Source organism: Anas platyrhynchos, chromosome 11 (genome assembly GCF_047663525.1).
Source record: "Anas platyrhynchos isolate ZD024472 breed Pekin duck chromosome 11, IASCAAS_PekinDuck_T2T, whole genome shotgun sequence".
NCBI classification, from domain to species: Eukaryota; Metazoa; Chordata; class Aves; order Anseriformes; family Anatidae; genus Anas; species Anas platyrhynchos.
This window is the reverse complement of record NC_092597.1, coordinates 23,555,392-23,576,480: the sequence shown is the minus strand read 5'-3', so window position 1 is coordinate 23,576,480 and position 21,089 is coordinate 23,555,392. Positions and strand designations below refer to the sequence as shown.

At 40.3% G+C, this 21,089-nt stretch overlaps 1 protein-coding gene across 3 annotated transcripts in view; it reads right to left on the bottom strand.

Annotated features, from left to right (window-relative positions):
• The window catches only part of MAP2K5 (mitogen-activated protein kinase kinase 5), a 125,872-nt gene that overhangs the window by 49,603 nt on the left and 55,180 nt on the right, over positions 1-21,089 (bottom strand). For all 3 annotated transcript variants that reach the window (XM_027465711.3, XM_027465713.3, XM_027465712.3), the window contains exons 13-16: positions 19,939-19,987; positions 13,182-13,255; positions 12,210-12,260; positions 9,197-9,268 (exon numbers count right to left, since the gene is read on the bottom strand). In XM_027465711.3, the coding sequence (XP_027321512.1) occupies positions 9,197-9,268; positions 12,210-12,260; positions 13,182-13,255; positions 19,939-19,987 (246 nt within the window). The remainder of the gene's footprint in view (positions 1-9,196; positions 9,269-12,209; positions 12,261-13,181; positions 13,256-19,938; positions 19,988-21,089) is intronic.

The following is a 21,089-nucleotide window of genomic DNA, read 5'->3' as shown; positions in this document are numbered from 1 at the left end:
CGCACACCACAGCAGGGGCTTTGCCTGTGTGACTCCCAAGGCAGCAGAATAACTGGAAAAAGAGCAGTTTTCTGCCAGACCTAAGTATGCAGTGTACAAATGAGATTTGAGGAACCTGAAATGCATCAGGAACTATTTCTTTGGGGGCTGCTAAAAAAGAAAAGACAGCTCTCAGTGAAGCTGCTCCTTGACTGAGACCTGCAGAGAGATGCAGCCGTGGACAGGTCGAGCAGCACTCCTGCATCCCCCAGAACCATCACACCATTCCTCTAGTCAGAGTTGTTTCCTCCCTGCAAGATTGTCAAGGTATTATAAATTAAGAAACTTACCAAAGAGTATGTAATCTTCCCTGAAATAGCCTGCAGATATGTCACTGTACTAAATGTGTTTCAGATTTAATGAAGCTTTAATGTCCTTTTTAATTTTGCCTGTTTCTGTATCACCAGGGGTCGAGCAAGGCAATCAGCACTCAAGAGGGTGGTTTGGTTTAAAACTAGGAAAAACTCATTTGCTTATGAGTTGCACTGTATTTTCTTAATTAAATTTACTAAGTAAAATGGTTTAAGTTCAGCCAACCAATGACCTCTGTATGTAGATTTAGATTTATAAATAGTGTCACAGTTAAAGTAAAGAAAAAAAATAACCAAAAAACAAACAGATTAGAGCTTTACTAAAGGGATTTTTGTACTCTCTATCATCTGTCACCAGGAAGACATTTAAGCACACGCCCAATGCAGAACACTAAAAATGTAAACCACTAAGTTAAAACTATCAAAAACTTATCTCTGCATTTACATGAGGCAACTCAGAAACTTTTCATTTTCTTTTTAAGGCATTATAACCAAAATACAGTATTTCCATTCTCACTAGTTAGGGATAGGAACTGATCATTTTTTATGTAGCTCTGGATGTTAAGGAGGGGAGAAGGGAATGCTTAAACTTCAAGAAGTTGGTTCTCATTTCCCTTTGGGTACCTTCACACTACACCAGAAGTGTAAAAAACAAAAACAAAACCACGCTATTTTAAAAAGGTGCAGTGAATTGCATTGCCAGCATGGTACAGAAATATAAAGGAGAAGCAAACCATATCAGCAAGAATTATGTCAGAATAACACCTTCCTACATTATTTCACTTTAGAGCAGCTGCATGCCTGTACAGTTTCTTTTATTATTATTATTATTACTTTCTTAGACATAAGCTAGCCCATCAGAGTACCTAAAACACTCATCTTCACTGTGTTCAGTTAAGTTGTGTCCTGAAACATGATTTGCACTGTGCAAGTACCTGATAGGAGCATTCCTCCTGACTTTGACAGAGGTGCAGATGGATGTGCAAGGTGCACCATCAGGTTCGAAAACAATAATTGATTAACTGAGACATAAATAATCCCCAATGAGTAAACAAATTGCAGAAGTACAGTGTGCATGCAGGCTGTTCTTTATCAAGTCGTGTCAAAATATGCTAAAAACACACAAGGGAAAGCAACAAGAACACAAACCAGCCAATTTCAGTGCCTAAATCCTCTGTACTGAGCTGCTCTAGGAAGGGCTGGAAAGCAGCTCCAACCAGGCTCAACCTGTTTGCAGTTAAAAACATACATTTAACATGCAGATAATAAAAGACAAAAATCAAAATGACTTGTTGAAATAACTTAATTAACCATTCTGGAACTGAAAATGGAAATCCAGAAATCTTCCCTCACAAACCACTTCCCCCACATCACTCTTTCAAAATGCTATTTGCTTTCCCAAATATTGTTAATAAGAATTAAAATAGCAACAGGCCTCATCCTGTTTGGAAAGTGACTGAAGGAAAGAAGTTCAGAACATATTTTTAGGACACTCAGGCAATAAAGTTTCCACTTAGATTATTGTCTATGTTGTGCAAGTTGTTTTTTAATTTACAGTTATGCTGAAAAGCATGGGATGTTTTTATTCTTAATTTAGACACATTCCATGTTTCTCAGCATAACTGCAAATTGAAAATAAGCACTTACAATATCGCTAGTGATCTAGCTGAAGGAGGACTTTATAGTCTGAAATGTTCTAAAATTTGTTCTTAATTACCTTGTGCACATTTTACACAATTAAATTTCCATCTAAGGATTTTGCATTTAGATTGTGCACTGCAGTTAAACCCTCGTTTTATGGAAAAGCAGCCGCCACTGGAACATTCAGACACAGGAAACTTTAAAAATCAGACTTAACTACTGGATAACATAAAATTCCCTAGGTGAAATTTCATTCCAAGACCAATTTATACATTTCTCGATAGATGGCTTAAAATCACCTGAAACTCTGCAGGGTATGGACCTTAATAAATATTAAATACCTCAAAAACTGCTCTAAGATTTTTCTTCCCCTCTAATATCAATTTCACTGTCCTCTTATTGCACAGTAAAAAAAAAAAAAAAAGAATCCAAAAGGATATAACAGCAATTTACCAGCGTTAAAGTGCTTCTGAGGTTAAACTGACAACAAAGAAGAACAGAAACACAAAGCATCTTGAAGTAGGGTTTCAATTAAATGTGCAGGATTTAGTAATGCAGGACGGAAAAAGAGTTACAAATTAATTTAATCTTCTGCCTATAGTTTGCAGCTGCACTCCAAAGTGTCTGGGGCTTAAGAACAAAGCCTTGAAAGGCCTCAGAGTGAGGAAAGCTTCAATTTTTAATGTATAACGCCATTAGCTGATAACTTGTGGAATCTGCGACCCCTGCGGAGGGGCATAAGTGCGGGTAACAGAGACTGATGAAGTGACATATTTGTTCATGTCGGGAACTATGAGAAAGAAGGTTATTACTAATACCGTCAGGCCCAACAGAAATATGCCCTAATAACCTTTGGGACATTTCTTGGCTTGAGCAGATGAGTTCAAGATCTCTCTACATAAAATATATTAAAAATCAAAGCCTAATTCACCTTAATTAAAGATAATTAGTTTCACTTTGACTTCTTTTAAATATGAACTATAGTAAATGCACTGCAAACTGAGGACTGCGTACAATCATGATTAAATTGCACATTTCCTCCTCTCCACAAGCCCCTTGTATTAGCAGGCTTTCACTGTCGGTTCTTCAAAGGTGCTGCTCAGAATAGCCTTTTCGAAAGGGAAAAGTGTCTGGGGTAAATGCAGCCCTTTCAGGCCCAATCCACGCAAATTGCCACATGCAAGATGCACACAAACGGGCCGCAAAGATTAATGAGGCTCCGTGTCTGAGCCGGGATGTTTGCTCTTATTTGGCTGCCGGATTCAGACCCAACACCTACAGGAGCTGCTCTGCATCCCCCCAGCACGGACAAGTTCACGTTCAGTCCAGAGCATCTTCCCTCAAAAAACAATTAAACCACCGAGGAAAGCAGGCTCAACTGACCAGCATTTCTCTCAAATTTTTATTTGACTTATTTATTTGATTTATTTATCATCAAAAATTTATCATTTATTTATACTGATTTATTTATCATCAAAACAGCTACACTGCACAGTATAAGAACAGGGGAAGTTAATATTAAATAAACCTGTATATTCGTACACACCACAGCTGACGTTACCCTTTAATTGTCCATTCATCCGTCGGCTCAGGTAGAGAACCGCGTTATTTATTTGGCTGCTGCACAGACTGCCCGCAGTGGCCTAAGAGCAATTGCTGAGAAACATGATACATTGAGGTCTCAACCCGCGCAAACTGTACCTAAACTTACACTTTATTGCAGCTTAGTTCACAATCTTCACCTAATATAGGGTTACATCCCAGTGCAGCAAGCGGATAAATCATCCTGGAATATTACTCCGGCTAAGTTTAGCTGTGAGTGGAGCATATGTGCTTCCGAGTCACTGAAGCAAAGGCCCATAAAATACACTAATTACTGGAAGTTATGGTCACTGAGTGATTGATAGCGCTCTGCGAGGCAACTTCCCTCTTTTCAGCTATTCTGACGGGCCTCCTCCACCACAGAGCAATTATTAATTCATGACCCAACCCTCAGGCACTGGTACCTTTACTTCTAATTCCGCTACCGCAACAGCCGTGATGTAGCTGGACATTGTCTCTGTTCAGCCCAGTGGCCGCAGGAAGGTGGCAGGCGTGGAAACTGAGCTCATGGCCACTGCTTGGAAAAGATTGCTCGAAATAGCTCAGGGAAGAAAAGAAAAAAAAAAAAAAAAAAAAAAAACAAAGTAGGCCAGCTTTTTCCTAGGAACAAGTTTCTCAAACATCATTCTGTGCAGAATGATTAAAACTACATAAATAAGAATTCAAGTTATTGAGCAAAATTCTGTGTGTTACAGCTACTCTCAGTGGCTGAATGAAGTGTATAACTAGCCATACAAGTCAGAAACATCACACTACATACAATCCTTAAAAATATTGAAGACCAGGATGAGGGCCATTGCAAAAAAACACTTTTTATTTTCTTGCTTTCCATAATCTTAAATTAATGATGTCTGCTACCAAACAATCACACCTATGCGTTATCAGTGGTCCACTCAAATACTAACCTTATTTTGAGTGATTTGCAGTGACAAAGTAAACACCCATTGCATCCAAGCACTGCTGGCTATGGGATGCCTGGGCACAGAAGGGAGGGTAGTTTTTATTAGTTAAGAGAAGGCTGGAATTCAATAAGCAAAAAAAGAGTGCACATCATACTGTATCTACTGAAATGTGCCTGGATCCAGCTGAAGAGTTCCATTAATTTAACAACTTTTTGATTTCTTGACACTGGAATGGGGAAATCAAGTCAGTGTTTTTTCAAACATTTGCTCAATGACAACCTCATGCCTTCTGCTAGGAGCCACTCGTAGCAGCTCACCAGCACCAGCAGCATCACCATGCTGAGGTCTCTCCCAGTCCCTCCAGTTGAAATAAGCCGAATAAAGTTCTGCTTGTTCCAAACACATCACAATGCCAGCCGGGATAGCGGGCCCCAGCACTGAGACAATTATTTGGCTTTAATTCACTTCTCCCAAGTTTTAGACCACAATAAATTCTCTCCTTAGCCCGTTTCTATACTTCACTTTTAGACGTTGCAAACTTGTATGCTGGCCATGGACAACAGCTCCGACCTTCGAAGAAGTGCAGCCACCTGCCTGACATTCATGTTTCAGTTTGGCACAGCCCTATGAAACTCTGGACTTGTGTCTTCAGTTTAGAAGTATATGCTCCATTAAAGATTATGTGCAAATTATATAAGGAGTTCTCTTACAGGTCTCAAAAAGCAAGGACAACTCCAGTAAGAGCTGTCACTTGATCTCATACCACCAAGCTTCGGGTCTCAGATCTTCCCCCACATCTATTTACCTGCTGTCATTTAGGTTGGGGTGCAAATTCGATGAAAGCCCAACCACCAGGTCCACACGTAAGTGAGATCTTGCAGAAGACAAGTGGTCTGCAGGCCTTCCTGCACATCAGCTCACTATCCTGCAGGCCAGCTCACAATCTTGATCTTTAACCATTACCACTTCAGCGCTGATGATACGTGGCTGATCACACACTCTAACCTCTTTAGAAACAATTCTTCTGAAACCTCCTCACCTTGACCAGATTATTTACACGTGGATCTTTACATCACTTTTCTGCAGTTGAACAAGACTGAAGTGCTTTACGAGAACCATCTTAAAGCGGAGCTGCTTCTCTTCTAGCACCCTCTTCAAGCACGTTCCTCCTCTTTGCCTTCGTGGTGTGAGTGTGCTCCTCTTGCATCTCCACCTGTGCTCCCAGCCCAAGTGTGCTGACGAGTCTAAGAGTCCATAATGTTGATATAAAAGATAAAAAGTGCTAACCCCACTCAAAAAATACGTATGTGTAATTGAAACACGTGATGCAAAGCGTGTTTGCTGGATATATATTGGTTCCCTACATACGGGAACGCACACAAGTGCTGAAAATCCCTAACATGACTGCTTGAAATATTGCTTAAAACAGCATCTTAACACAGATGTCACAAGCAACCAGCAGCCCTTGAAAGCTCTTGCAAACACTCAGGTAATGGAAAACTCCAGTGACTACAGACTTGAAATTCTCATTTGGGGAGGTTTAACCATTTGTTTCTAGCATTAAAACTGATACCAAAAAGCTTTTTTCCCCTGGAGGAGAGAACATTGATTATTTTTGTGAAAAAAAGGTCATTTTAAAAGGAGGCCTGAAACACAGGGAAGTAGGTGCTTTTCTCAGCAGAGCACAGTGGGAAGTAGAGACTAGGAGATGATACAAAAGGAGGAGCAAAAGTGTGAAAAAGGCATCGTCAGTCAACACAGGAGCTCATATTCCACTTCCAGAACCTGCTTGGTTTGTGGCATAAGCAAATCACTTTCATTTCCTACATTTAAATGCAATTCCAGTTGTATTTCTGGGTGAAATGGGCCCCCATTATCTGACAAAGATCTGCAAGCCTATTCTTTGCCTCGATGAGCATCTCGGATCACAACTCTATTCCCTTCTGTTCCCAAAACGTCCTTCTCCTTGCCTACTGAGCAAGCAAGAGCACCTGAGAACATGAGAACAGGCCCTGCTGGGTCCAGCCAAGCCCTCACCTACAGCAGCTGCTCATCCCAGGAGAAGTGGCCCAGATGATGGTAGCACCTCAAACATCACCCGAAGGTACCACCGGACAGGGATGCTGCCTTAAAAAATAACCGAGACTCACCGGATTGCAGCCACGTAGGGCAGGATTAGAGTTAGACGAAATACTAGGCAGTCTGATCTATCCTCCTGTGCAGGGCATGGTTTTTGAAGGCAGACTGATTCAGTTACAGAATACAAACAGCACTCGGGCTCAGCCCAGTCAGTCTGGAGAGTATTTTATGACTGAGTTATAAACCCTCTGAAAAACAGCTTTTATAATGAAAATGCTGACACAGTCTTCAGTGTAGTGACAGCAATGTCATTGGTTTAAATTGAACTTGTTTTGTCAACCCCAAAGCACTTAAATAAAACTCCATCTAAAACCCCCATGAAAACTGCCTATGATAAAACACTTTTAAACAGGTTTACAGATCAGGTATTAAATTTAATTCTCTTTAAAAGAAAATGAAGAATGCAAACACCCCACAAAAAGAAATAATAATAACAAGCTAGCAGGATTTCTTCTTATTTTTTTGGCAAGAGGAAGACTGATGGGAAGCTGAATACACTTAGACGTCTTTTAGTTCAAAAGGAACAAGAATGCTCACTACCTCCCAAAATTTACATGGTACCCCCATTTAATACTTCTCACACTCAGCTCATAACTTTTTGGGGGCAGTTTTCTTAACCCTCAAAAGCAAATGTGCAGCTTCTCATTACACATGGCTTTGCAGCAAAGAAATGCAAGGCATCTCAAAGGCTCAGAAGAATATTAAAGAAAATGAGCAGCTTTACTTAGCTGCCATTTTATATTATCGTATGTCAAAAAAAAAAAATCCACAACCTTGCCAGCTTGGTCCCATATGCTATTTCTTTCAAATTACCATGCTATAACCATGCTAGCTTGAAGTTGTAGGGATCAGAGCATTACACTACTAAGTGGACTTTAAAATCCTACAGCAAACGCTAACTTCCCTTTTTAACAGCTCCATCAACAACAGCCTGAGTGTCTCCACTACCAATCCCCATGTCAATACAGTGTTACTTTAATGACAGTGACCTTGTGTGGCTCTTTGAGCATCTTTTTCACCTTTTTTGAGACATTTTTCTAAGCCACTGTCCTTGCTTTCATCATTTAACACATCACTCAGAACACTTCAATAAAACATAGCGATCATGTTGAAGAGAGGTCTCAGAGGACCAGATGACATACCAATTAACAAAGCGCACAGAACCAAATTGTTTTGTACATCTGGTTCAGAAGGCATTCGTGGAAAGTGAGAGAGTAAAAAAAAAAAAAAAAAAAGTTGAGAAGGTTTGAAAGAGGAGAAAAAAATGCAAATGAAAGGAGTTTTCCTAATGCTGGATAGGATGTGAAATTCATCCTTTAAATCAAACTCATGACCAGCTGGGTTGCCTAATAATAAACCTAAACCAAGCTTTAAATGTCTTGGTCTATGTGGAAAATCATCAAACTGCTGCTGCACATGGAACCACATCCTTTATTCAGCAAAGGAACCGGTAAATACTCGCTCCATATAACTTTGCATTTGTATCACTCTATTCCACTGTGAATCAGAATGAACACCACAGTCAAGTATTGATGTCATACAGCCTCATTTTAGCCCTTTGTCAGACACATTCATTTACAGAGCGTGAGTACATTCTGAATCTCTCCCAAAATTGTGAGGACTCTCCAGTATCACAAGCCATTGAAATCTGCAGTAAAACAAATTAACAGCACTGCATCCCCTGTGACACTTGAAAGTATGTCATTATCATATATTCCGAGTTAGCTTCAGACTTGGAAGAAGATTTACAAGATCTGAATACAGTGATTCAGCATTAAATAGTTTCAATTTGGTTAAAGCCTATTTGGCAAGGAATTCATGGTTTGAAAACATGAGAACAGTCCTCGAAAAATGTCAGGCTACAAAATATGAAATTTGCTTAGATGCAGAGCGCCAGCACCAAGACAACTTCACTTCTACCTAATACTAGCCTTGCCCTCACCAAACTTACAGCAAGTACAGGTTCTCCCAAATTCTATATTTATGATCGCATTCTCTGTGAACTGCTTCATTTTGACAAGACTTTTTCCAATTTGAAACTATCTTTGTGAGAAGCCCTTCTAAGAGCTTGTGAACACTTCAAATCAAACACTTGAGTTAATCATACCAGGAGAGGTTCACACCATTGTGCAAGGATTTCTGCCGAGATTTTGCAAAGGCATTAACCAGCTCAAACCTTGAATCTGCATAACCCTATTTCATCCCTAATAATAAGACTCTCTATACTGGTTTGTAACAACGAAATACAGAAATATTCATCTTTAATGCCAGAGGTGCAGAACGCATGTAGCAGCATCCATGCACCAGGCCCAACTTTTAACTCTCAGGTGGAGTTTTGATGGAAGGCTCAAGACTGTTGCATGGCTTGCGCAGAGGCTCTCTGTATCTTACTGTACTGAACTCTGTAAGAACAAATCCATTCTAAATACAGCCAAGAATTTTAGCAAGAGTTAAAGGCATGCATATATAAAAGAGCAGACAAAGACTGCGTTAAAATATTTTGATGTTAGCTTTCATTTGATTCTTCCAATGTGCACAAAGAAATGACAGATATTTGCATACCTCCATGAAGGAAATCCCTAAACTCCAAACGTCTGAATGAATCCCATACTGCTCTCCTGAAATCCGCTCAGGCTGCAAAGAGATGGAAAGAAACATCTTGAGCCTAGTGAACAAACACATCTGCATCTTACACAAAAGCTAATCCAGGGCAAACAAATCAACTGAGAAAGTGCAAAGAATCAAAGCTCACCAGGAAAGCTGGCAGAGAGCAAACACACCACTCAAACGTATTTTATTTCTTTATTTTTGCCTCGCTTTGGCAAGAGCAAAGGACTTGGGTATGCTGAGCCTTGTGGCCATGCATTGCAAAGTTGGCCTTGGCATTTGTGCTTGGGCCGCTTCATCCAACAAAAAAAGCCAGAGACGTGCACATGCGCAGCAGCACACAAGGTCAAGCTGTAAGAGTCCATCAGTGGCACACAGCTATTTCTACGCTCAGACACAGCAGTGAGGTAGGCAAGGAAAACAAATTCCTCGTGTTGAGTCCATGGGTTGGGCAGTAACCATGGTTTAAAAGGCAAAGTTACTGCAGCCAAAATAATCAACGAAGTCACGTGCTGGCAATTTTATTTTACATATTTTTAACTTCATTTTTGACCCACAGAAAAAAGACTTGACTCAAAACTATTAATAGCAGGTTTAATGCCTCATGAAATAGAATGCTGTAAAATATAACTGCTAGTTTTTACTTGAAAGCTACAATTTCAGCATTTCCAAGGTCAAGTACAGCATGAAATGTAACAATAAAAGGCTCCATGAGACTTCTCTCCCCACTGTGCTGTTAATGCACCTGTCTAGCCCAACCACCTACACAGCACTGGCTGTATTTTTAGTCTTTAATAATCCAGAGACCTTTTTTAGAAAACAAACTCCCAAATTAGTGCCAGTCCAATGTGTTTTCAGATGTTTACTCTGCACTGCTAATCCCAGGTCAAGAGCTTTTATTGCAGCCTGACTGTTAAGTAAAAGCAGCGCTGCCCAGTGCAGAAGGGTAGCCTTCAAATGACATAACCTAAAAAAAAAAATGGATAAAAAAATGAAACTGGAACGGATTTTTTTTGATGGAGCCACCAAAAATTGTGGTGGTTGTTTTTTTGGTTTTAAATTTTATTTTTATTATTAAAGCGCATCACAGTGAGCCTCCAGATAAGGTGGGACCACCAGCCCAACCGAGCCCGTGCCGAGGATGCTCGTGGAACTTTGCGGTGCCAGCGAGGCCCCAGCCCCAACAGAGCCACCAAGCCAGATGCACAGCTTCAGGGGAGCTCAAGTTTTAAACACCTCCTTACACACAGAACTGGTGTATTCACAGAAGATAGTGGCAAGTAAATCATTTGCACGTTTAAACAAAAAGTTCAGTTGTGTGACTTCTGCTATTAAAAGGACAGAGAAGATGGAAATGATGCAAGCACCAAGTAAAACATGCAACGTGCAGCTCGCCCTAACGATACACAGCTCACGATCCTTTCTGTTAAGGATTTCCACAACTGGTTACCCTTTTTCATTCAAAAAAAAATTTTTTTGTTTGTTTTCTTCTCTATATATAGTAGGTGATAAAGTGATTTTACAGAAAATGTGTTTTTGATGGAAATTTCAATTTCTCAATTAGAAAACAAAATCTAAAGATACCTCAATTTCTTGATGGTTTCAAATTCTGTCCTGCTCCCACCCCCCACCCAGGCAGACACACCAAAGCTTATGACCTTCAATATATTTTGATGACTACATTATACGTTTGATCATGACAAACTATGAATTTAGTGAGCAAAACAATTTTAACACAAGAAATGAGATCAAATACGTTTCAGCTTAAACTTCTTTTTCAATTTATAGATGAATGTATCACAGTCATCCACAAAGAAGAAGAGAAGAAGTAATTTATTTAATGCACACCTGGGAAAGAGAACAGTAATCTTGACTTGTACACTAAAAGCATAATACAATTTAATTATTAGATCTGCTTAAGACCACACTAAGACTAAGAGTGGTGTGGGAGAAGTTGATTAATTTGAAGCTGTTTATTTGTTTGAATCACTATATTCCAGTTCTTTTACAGAACAGAGACACAGAAATCAGCAGGCTTACTAGCAAATGTGGTAATATATATGACCAGATTTAAAAATACATATATATTTTTATGCACGTAATATTCTGATCACAAAGGATAGCCCAAGTCTCTCTAGGATGGTGGCATGAGTGTTTCAGAAGCCACATAATGAGTACACCTTGACTAGAAAAGCTTTTAGCAAATAAATGGACACCCTGGGATGCTTTCTCCTCACAAGAAAGTAAGAAAAAATACCTGAAAGCGATTAAAGGTCATGGATTTCTCTCTCCTATTTTCTGAGGTTTGAAAAACACAAGTATAGACCATTTTGTATTGCTGTTTGCATTTCACATTTTTTTTCCTTTTTTAAACAATCTGAATACTGATTTTTTCCTCATCAACATTATAACACATGTAGTTTGTTAAAAAAGAACTGAAGTGACCAAAAAAAAAAGACAATTATTTAATGCTTCAGTTTAGAGTGTTATTTAAGTTTCCACCTCTGCTAAACAAAGACCCAAAATTATTCTAATTAATCTGACTAATGACAAACACAGCTAACTTTTGTACAACAGGCATTCTCTGCTGACTAAAATTTATATAGAAAAGTGAAATGCACTGATGGCTTCTTATGTATGGTATGAACATCACCCAGTTTAGTGGCCTGGTATTATTATGGTGGACTGGCTCTCTTTGTTCCCTGCTGTTGCAATGCATTAAAGACACCTGAAATATATGAAAGAAGCACTTTTCCTGTGTTACTCTTCCATAGCAGCAAGACCTGTAGCTGTCAGAGAGCTGTTAGGTGAGCACAGGTAGGAAAGGAGCTGTTTTGTGACACACAATTATGCTGAGAGTGGGGGGAGAGGAAGTTTGAGCATCGATTTAGAATATGTCCTCCATTACATAGAGCAAGACTGAACAAATACTTCTATTTAAATGTTATTCCTACATAAATCCACTTACCGCCATATAAGCATTTGTTCCAACATACGTCTTGGCTATAGAATTCACCAGCTATCAGACAAAACAGTCTGTTAGAACAATATAAAGATAATGTGGAAATAAAATGGGCAATTATTCCTCATTTAACCTACAATCATCATTCCTATAAATCAACTAAAAATTATGGAAAAGGGAACAAATTTATCTGCGAAGGCATTAAAAATGATTAAATCTCCCTTTTGTTTTGAATGAGAGTTCCAATTTAAACAAGCGCTGCATTACGGTTTATGGCAGATAACCTTAAACAATTCTGTTAAACAGGATGCTTAGCGCTTTAGTACCCCAAACTAGTCTGATATAAAAAGTCAATTTGAAGTAGGATTGAACGCGCTCATTTTTCAGTCAGCTGGCTCAAGATGTGAATAAAGCCACATTCATCTCTTGAATGCAATGAGCACTAAATACGCTGGAGGGACAACAGGCTCTGACAAGTTATAATACCAGGCTGACCTTCTCTTTGGTCCTCGTGTTTGGCTGAGAGTAAAGGTGCTGAAATTCAAATCAACATCACAGCAAGCTCATGGGTCACTATCAGAGAAGTTCTCCAGGGAGGCCCAAAATGGAAATTAATTAAAATTTGTGCTGCACATTGTAAAAGCCCACCACTATTGTTACTCCCAATATTAATTTTTATTGTGGGCCAGTTGGGCTCCCCAGACGCATCTCTCGTTCTGCCCTCCCTTTTGTCTGGCCAAAACGCTTTCATATCAAAGCTGCATATCAATGAAGTTTGCTATTCGTAAGTAGTAATTACAATATCAGCAGTTTTTACTGTCATTAAACAATGAACAATCATATTCAGATGAAGAAAAGTCGCCCAGAGATTAAAAATGAATAGCGCTCTCCCAGCAGAGGGGAGCTTGCTGGGGCCGCCCGCCTGGCGCCAGGTGATTTGGGCAGCAGGGAGCAGGAGGATATCTGAGGGGGCATTACCTGGGTGCTCACCCCGAAGTCACACAGCTTCACCTGCCCCCGTGTGTTCACCAGCATATTCGATGGCTTCACGTCTGTCGGGACAAAACCAGATTTCATTTACGTTATCCTGGATAACGCACATACGGAGATCGTAACGAGTATTGGCATGGTAGATTTTAATAGAATCGTCGGCACAATAATCATTAGCGTGATAGATTTGAATAGAAAATATTTCAAAGATACATCTCAAATGCAAGCTCTGGTTGGTAACAGTCATTAGCACAGGTGACATTACATCTACTGCAGGTGACACCAATCTAGGAGGAGCAGCAAGGGCGCTGAAGGATGGGATCCAGAATTCAAAGAGATCTTGACAAATTCGCAAATGAGACTGAAATAATATTCAATAGGGACAATAGGGACAAGTGGAAGTGCTGCATTTAGACAGGGATTAATCGACTGCATAAATACCAGATAACCCAACTGCATGGGGCGGAGGCTGGAGCAGGGCTGTGAAGGACCTGCAGGTTGTGGCATGATGTGGAGGAGACAGGGAGGGGACAGACTGCAAGCTCTCAGATCCAGAAAAGTCTGATACAAAGAAGTGGAAGGGAACAACTTGTGTTTCAGAGGATGAATAAGCTAAAACCCACCAGAGGGTATGTTAATTTATTTTACTTAACTTTTTTTTTTTTTTAAGGTTTATGTAAGAAATAAGCCACATGCAAGTCAAAAAACTAAACCCCAAGATTTCCTAGGAAGAAGCCGCTACCTCCAGACAATTTAGGAAAACAGTGCTAAGTATCCCCTACAAACACCAGCAGGTAGGAACACAAAGCACAAACACGTCCAAGCCTCCTGCTGCCTCAGCAAGGTGCCCGTTGCAGCTCTGCCCTTTTGCACAGCCCTGTTTGAAGGTCTGGGCTACCACCTCCACAGCTCCTACTGCACAAACAGGCTCTGATCTCCCCGTTTCGGAGCTTTTACAGAGGCTGGCTGCCAGCAACACGTTAAAATGATTGCTAATCCCGCTCCTGCGCATAAAACTTCACCACGCGCCATAAAGACAGATTGCAAGTGCAAAGATGTTATCGCTGACCCCCTCCGATGTCAAAAGGAGTTGGTAGGCTTCTGATGCATACTGTAAAATCGATGTGCAGATAAAGTGCTAAACACCCAGCCTAACTGTATGGCAGGAGACGTTGAGCATCCTTCTGTGCCAGGGCTGCCAGTGGGAAGGCGAAATGGGCGCGATACGGCCGGGCTCGGGAAGATGAGAGCGCAGTGCCTCAGCCTCATCGCTGCTTTCTTCTGTCATTACGGATTAAAAGCACTAGCTCGTGTCGTTGCCTTCTTTAAAAGTGAACACTAGTTGGGTGCAGATGGATGAAACCCAACTAGAAAGGAACCTAATTTTGTTTATCATTAAGTTTGCCTTTCTTTAGCAGATGTCTTCTGGTACCACAGTAGCTGGCTTAATTTGTCTCTGTAATGTAAAAATGTATAACCTCAATTAACAGGCTGATTAAACGCTTTCCTATACTTGAGCTAAAAATCCAGTTTAAAAAGGGGGAGCATTCAATAACACTTTATACGGCTTAACTGAGTCTGTGTGTTTCAGTCAGGCATCGATACCGGCAGTGCATTTTGCAATTCCGCCCTAAAGCCAGAAGAAAAATCAGTCCCAAGCTCTTCACCATGTTACAGCATCAACAAAAGTAAGTTTGGGTACCGTGACCTCTGTTTCAACTTTAGAAATCCAATCTGTATGCTGCATTTTTATGGGATTTTTACCTACTCCCCCTATCCCAGGTGACAAGACTGCCTGAGAGCAATCCACGCACCAAATCCGTCACATGCTTCCCAACATTTTAGGAATATTTTGTTCTAATGAAAACTTTGGGAAGACTCTGGCATTTGCTTCTGGCAACCACTCAGCAGCACACTCCTCTCTGGAGCCAAGTGGCTTTGCTAAGTTCAGTGAGACATGCACTGCACATCAGCGGGCCCCATCCTGCACCCCGACACCGCAAGCAGCAGCCCTGCCAAACCCCCAGGGCTACCCAGGCACCGCGTTTGTGCAGTTGCTGAAATTACAGAAAATACAGGACGTGCTGACGTGCTGAATTATGAGTCCAGCTGTTTACTGTACTAACATTTTTAAATGAAATTTGCAGTATAAGAACGGGTCCTAACAAAAATAATCAGCGACAAAATGAATGCAAGCAATGCTTTGCTACAGTATGGCTGGAAATAGGTTAACGGGATCAGGACTGGAACACCAGAATAATTTTTCGACAAGGCAAAAATCCTTTCACTCTGCTCAGCGAGGGGTCTGGGTGGACAGAAGGAAGCTCTGAGCACAAAACCCCACAGCTGCCCAGCTGAGGAGCACGCACACAGCCCAGTGTTCGTTTTATAGGGACTCAGTTGGGTACGTGTCATGAGCCCAGAAAGGAGGCAGGATGTTCTCCAAGTCCTTGTTCCCCTAATGTGACCTACCTGGGGGAAGCCACCACTGCAGATTTGTCCCCTGTCCCATTAGGGCTGCCCAGCTCCACCGAGGCAGCAGCACCGAGGCTCCCTCCAGCCATCGCCTTGTGCCATGGGGGCTCTGCAGCCCCCTTGCCCCTTCCCTAGTGTCACACGCCACGTGGCAGCAAGCTGATATAATTTAAACCCATCTTTCATTCATTAAGCGTTGCTTGATCCCAAAATCCTTCCAAAACTTTAAAAAAAATCCCACCCGAAATAATAAATAAGGCAATTGGCAACCAGCCTGTAAAGGAACCAAACGCAGGTTAGGGATTCTGCTGAGCAAGCTGCAGCAAAATGAGCACTGCTAAGAACAAATACTATTTGTCTTTGCAGCACAAATTAAATAGCACTACAAATGGAGAATTTAAGCAAATATTTGCTATAAATTCCAACGGTTGTGTTGGTTTCCTCCAGAAAAAAAAAAAAAAAAAAGGAAGTGACAACCCTAGATAAAACTGTCACTTCGGGAAGTGTCTCATATTGAAAGTAGGGAGGAAAAAAATCACCCCATCAGGAAATTAGCCTTTTTGTTCATAAACTGCTTCAGTTAATGGGTTAAATATTTTTTGGTTTTGGAAAACAAATGTGCATAAATAATGTTCTGCACCATCTGCTTGTGATTAATATTACTGTTTAGAAGTGAAAGAATTTAAACAAGAGCCAAAAGGGGTCATTATGCTCCCATTACCAGTGCTTGCTTAATACAAATGATTTCTATGAAGCATCATTATGGAGGATGAACAAGTTCTCTTTATGATCTAAGTCGTTTCACCTCTCTGCAGATAAATGGGACCTCCAAGCTCTTACTTACCAGTAAACAGAACTGTCAGAGGTTCAGCTTTCTGAACACCAAACATTTCAGTCATCTTGGTTTATTGAAAAGTGAACAGATTAATGATTGTAGGGCGAAAAACAGATTTCTAAAAGCTGTCTCTTGACTTCTTCTGTGATTTAAAAATATAAGACTGCAATATTCTAGGTTCAAGGGAGAGGAGATACAAAAGAGATTTTAGCTGCTCACAGAACATGACTATTAACAAAGTGAAGCTGCTGGGAGAATGACAGCATTTTCTTGCCCAAGTGACCTCACCAGCATGCTTCTTGCAGAGGTCATGATTATTATTACTATTATTATTTTGAAATAAACATCATAGTTCATGAGTGTGCAGCTATGTGCTTAGCTACACACACACATAGAGGTGTGTACATATATGCACACACACACACACCCTATTATCTTTGTTTGCACTTCATTATATGTAACACTAAAGCCGATTAATTCTCACAAAGCTAAGAAGTGTGACGGGGGAGCGACTGGATGTCTTTGGTGAGATCTTCTGCAAACTGCAGCTCCTGCTGAGAAGACAGAACACTGATGTCCACCGTGCCCGTCCCTACCTGGCAGCCCTCCTCCAGCTTGCTTAAAACAAAACAAAGGAGGGTTTGAAAACAATTCTGTGGGAATAATGTGGGAAGAGAGCATCTGGGAGATGCAGGAATCTCCCATAGATTGCCACGCAACCAGCAGGCAGTCCGGGAAGGTCTACAGATCAGCTCTGCCCAACCTCATGCATCACAAACCAGAAAACACTTCCCAAAGCTCTGACACAAAACCTCCTCAGAAACCAGCCCCAAGACCAGTGCAACATATCCCAGTCCCTAGTATGTACACACTGATGCATACAAATACAGATCAGTACAATTAAACACAAGTGGGTAACATTTATTTCAAACATTTCTTTTAATAAGAAGGTGTGAACTGAGGAAAGCATACTAGATTAAATGCATACGGTCTATACTTATTCTTGAACTTAACAGATTTTGGTTCGTCTTTATACAAACTTTGACTTTGTACATGATTAGACTTGTTTAATTGCTAATTCTGTTTTAAATCTAAGTTAATTTCTCATTACCCTTCCATTTCTACTTCTTATCCTCTGGGGAAAAGAGCACACTTATCATTGGGACATTCTCACATCTTCCAAAGAAGTGGTGTAGGTGTTAATCTTTTGTTTACGTTTGATGTGGGTGTGATGACTATGACTACAGCTTTGCGTTTATTAATATGCACGGCTATCACCTCATTAGTTGCAAGGTATGTTTTGAAGTTAAGCTGTAATATTTGCTGAAATGTCTGATCTGGAATAAAAGACTTGTTCATTGTGTTTCCTTTGCTTTAATCCATGCTCTAGTCAGAAATCTGTCGTTTGCTGCACTGCATTGCACAGCTTCTTCACGATGATTGCTTCTGCACCTTAGTTATCACCACCACAGAAATTCTTGACTTCTTAGCCTGTACGAGCTTCCCACACAGCCTGCTTTACATGTGACAGCAAGGAAGTCAGGGTTACATTTTCTTTCATTTACCTCTGATGCATTAAAACCAGTAGGCAGCTGAAGGAGATTACCCCGAGAAACCAGCATCTTCCTGGCACTGCATTGCTCTGTCCCCTGCTCTGCACCTTGCATTAACTGTTTTATATCAAAGCACACACACACACAAACATGTGTGTGTACTGAACAAACAAGCCCCTGAAGAACCCAGTAACAGACCAAGGCCAGAAAACTCTGAATTGTTTAAAAAAAAAAAAAAAAAAAGGATCAATTTCTGCACTTTTCTTTAGCCAACAGCAAGGACCATACATAATTTACAACAGAAACAATAAAACGTTACAGGTAGGGTATTTATGCTTGACCACAATGCTCACTCCAAATCGTACCCAGAAGGTGGCTACAGTCTCTATTGGAAAAGATTCAAAAGAGAAGAAATTTCAAACCACCTTTTCCTTTCTGGGGGCTATAAAAGCACAGCGAGGACTGCGCTGCCTACTCAGAGTGACACCCAGCCACGGATATTCCAGATACTTTTTCTTTTCTTTTTATCCTGACATTTGCTGTGGCAGCTGTGGCATCTAGATTGTACATCCTCTTGCTCAGAGTAGATGGAGCTGTTATATCTCAGCATCTGGCAACATTCAGGCTAATAGATTAAATGTTTAAACCACCATCAGAAACACAAGGCCTCACTTCATGGGCTCCCAAATGGATGAAGAACTAAAGGACGTCTGAGCCTAAGCTCCAAGGTGGGGCAGGACTTCAATACCTACTGCTAATTAGCATTTCCTATTAATTTGTTCTTCTCACCCAAAGCACAGACTTCTCGATGCCTCTCCAGAGGTGCCCAGCTCCTTGCACAGACCACACCAGGACACGGGGCACCTCACCCAGGCATTTCCCAGCACCTGCCCAAAACCTGGCACCTGCTTCTCAGCCACTCCAAAACTCCTCAGAGGAAAGGGCCTTACCTATTTGGTTCCCAACTTAAGATTTTCTACTTGTCTCCCTACTTCCACTTCTCTTTCAATCACAAATGATGTCGGTTACTGCATGCTCCAACTGTGCACAGGGGCTGAGTGAGCAGATGGGTTAAATTAAACAGTATTGTTAGCGACATTAGGAGCCGGAGCTGTTACTTTCAGACACTTTAGAAACATTACAAATGTAATGAGTTTCTCCTTCTCTTTTTTATTTGGGGAGCGGAGTGGAGGGGAAAGGGCTTCTTTGTTCTTTAAACATCATTTTCCACTGCTTTCAGAACTGACATTGGTTTTTGAAGTCCTAGAGTATTTCACCACAATAAACAATGTATTTTAAACAAAATCTAAAAACACTAAAAGCAAGAAATACATGAGAAGCTAAAAAAACAAACCAAACGAAAAACCAAGGTAACTTCAGGAAGCAGAACGAACAGCAAAAACCTAAAAATGGTCTGTTATGCCCAAGCAGGTTTAAAGTTTCTTTAATTACACATGACCATCTTAAGGACAACAGGTGACAATTTTAGAGATGTGAAACTAGCAATGAATGTGGATGCTGTGGGAGATTTCTGAAGAACAGAAGAAAATTCATTACCTGCCTTCTAGTTTCAAAGGTAGTCAAGCATTTAATGATCCTTGCTGATTGTGAAAATTCCACTTGGCACCTGTTTGCAACCCTAAGCATCTAAATCTCTACAAAATTCATTCCTCTCTTTAGTCTATAGTATACAGGGAAGGACAATAAAAGCAGTAAAAATATTTTATCAAAGAATCTGCAAGGCTAATAAATAAGATGCATTCTGCTTAACTCTACTGGAATCAAACCAGATGTTAGTTTGGTCTACTGTCTCTGCTTAAAGTGTTGTTAAAATAAAATAATGTGGTATTTCACTGAAAAACTGACAACATCTGTTACTCACCTCTGTGTAAAATCTTTAGACTCCATAAATAGGTAAGGCCTTTCACAACCTGTATTCAAGAGAAAGAACAATAATACATATTAGAGAGTCCTGGTACAAAACGCTACAAATCTCATGTGGCAGGAGTTGTTAAAGACCCGACATCCAATGAAGAGTGGAGTCAGGACCATGAAAAGGGGAGACAAAACACCTCTTCCAAAAAATTACAGCCACAGATGAACCTCTGATGGAAACTTGCTGCAGATTACATGACAGTAGGTTCTTTGGGAACACGTGAATAAACTTCTACCTAGGTCGTCTTGAAACAAAAGTAAACTAATGAAATTAAAGGTCAGAAAACAAAAACAAAATCTAGCATCACGTTTTACTGCCTTTCTTTTATTTGCCCTAGCCCCCATCATTTGCTGCATCTACACTTTCTCCCTTCCTTACTTACCATGTTTTTTACTTATTCCATGCAAATGCCGAACATTTCTTCCTCAACTGCATAAATTATCTTATTCTTCATATTACTTATGGACCAAACACGAACCTTACTGAAGGTTTTGGTTCTGTAACATAACTAAACCCCAATACTTCTTGCACTTTTAACACTACTTTTTTTTTTTTTCTTAGATTTACTTTTTCTAGGAGCCCAGAAAACTAACAAGATTCAACAAACTCTGTTTACTTTTTACCCAAACTATCTCTGCTGTCCCAGCCAGCCTTTTTCATACAGCAAAGCATTTTTTTTTTTACAAAGTTTCTATCTATGAGATGACATTTCATTCATTTTCCTGAGACACTTCTCTTTGTGCACCTCCAGAACAATAAAGCATTGCTGACATTTGTAAAGTTGTCTGAATTTTTCAGACAAAACAATTACATTCTTTTCATTGTCCGAGTAGACTGAAATGAAATTACTTCTGTTACAGTGATCAAGCAGAAGCGCTAAAAACATTGTACTGTGTGAAAGCAGATAGCACAGTAATTTTCAGCCTTCCTATTGGATTAGAAACTCATTTTTAAATTTATTCTGTAACCAAAAACAACATAAGAGAAATCTGAAGCTCTTTTGTAAACCAAATAATGATTCTGGATCCCCCAGTAAATTGCTCTAGATGGCAATTCCTCAGTGTTAAACTCACACTCCGTACCCAACTATCTCATGG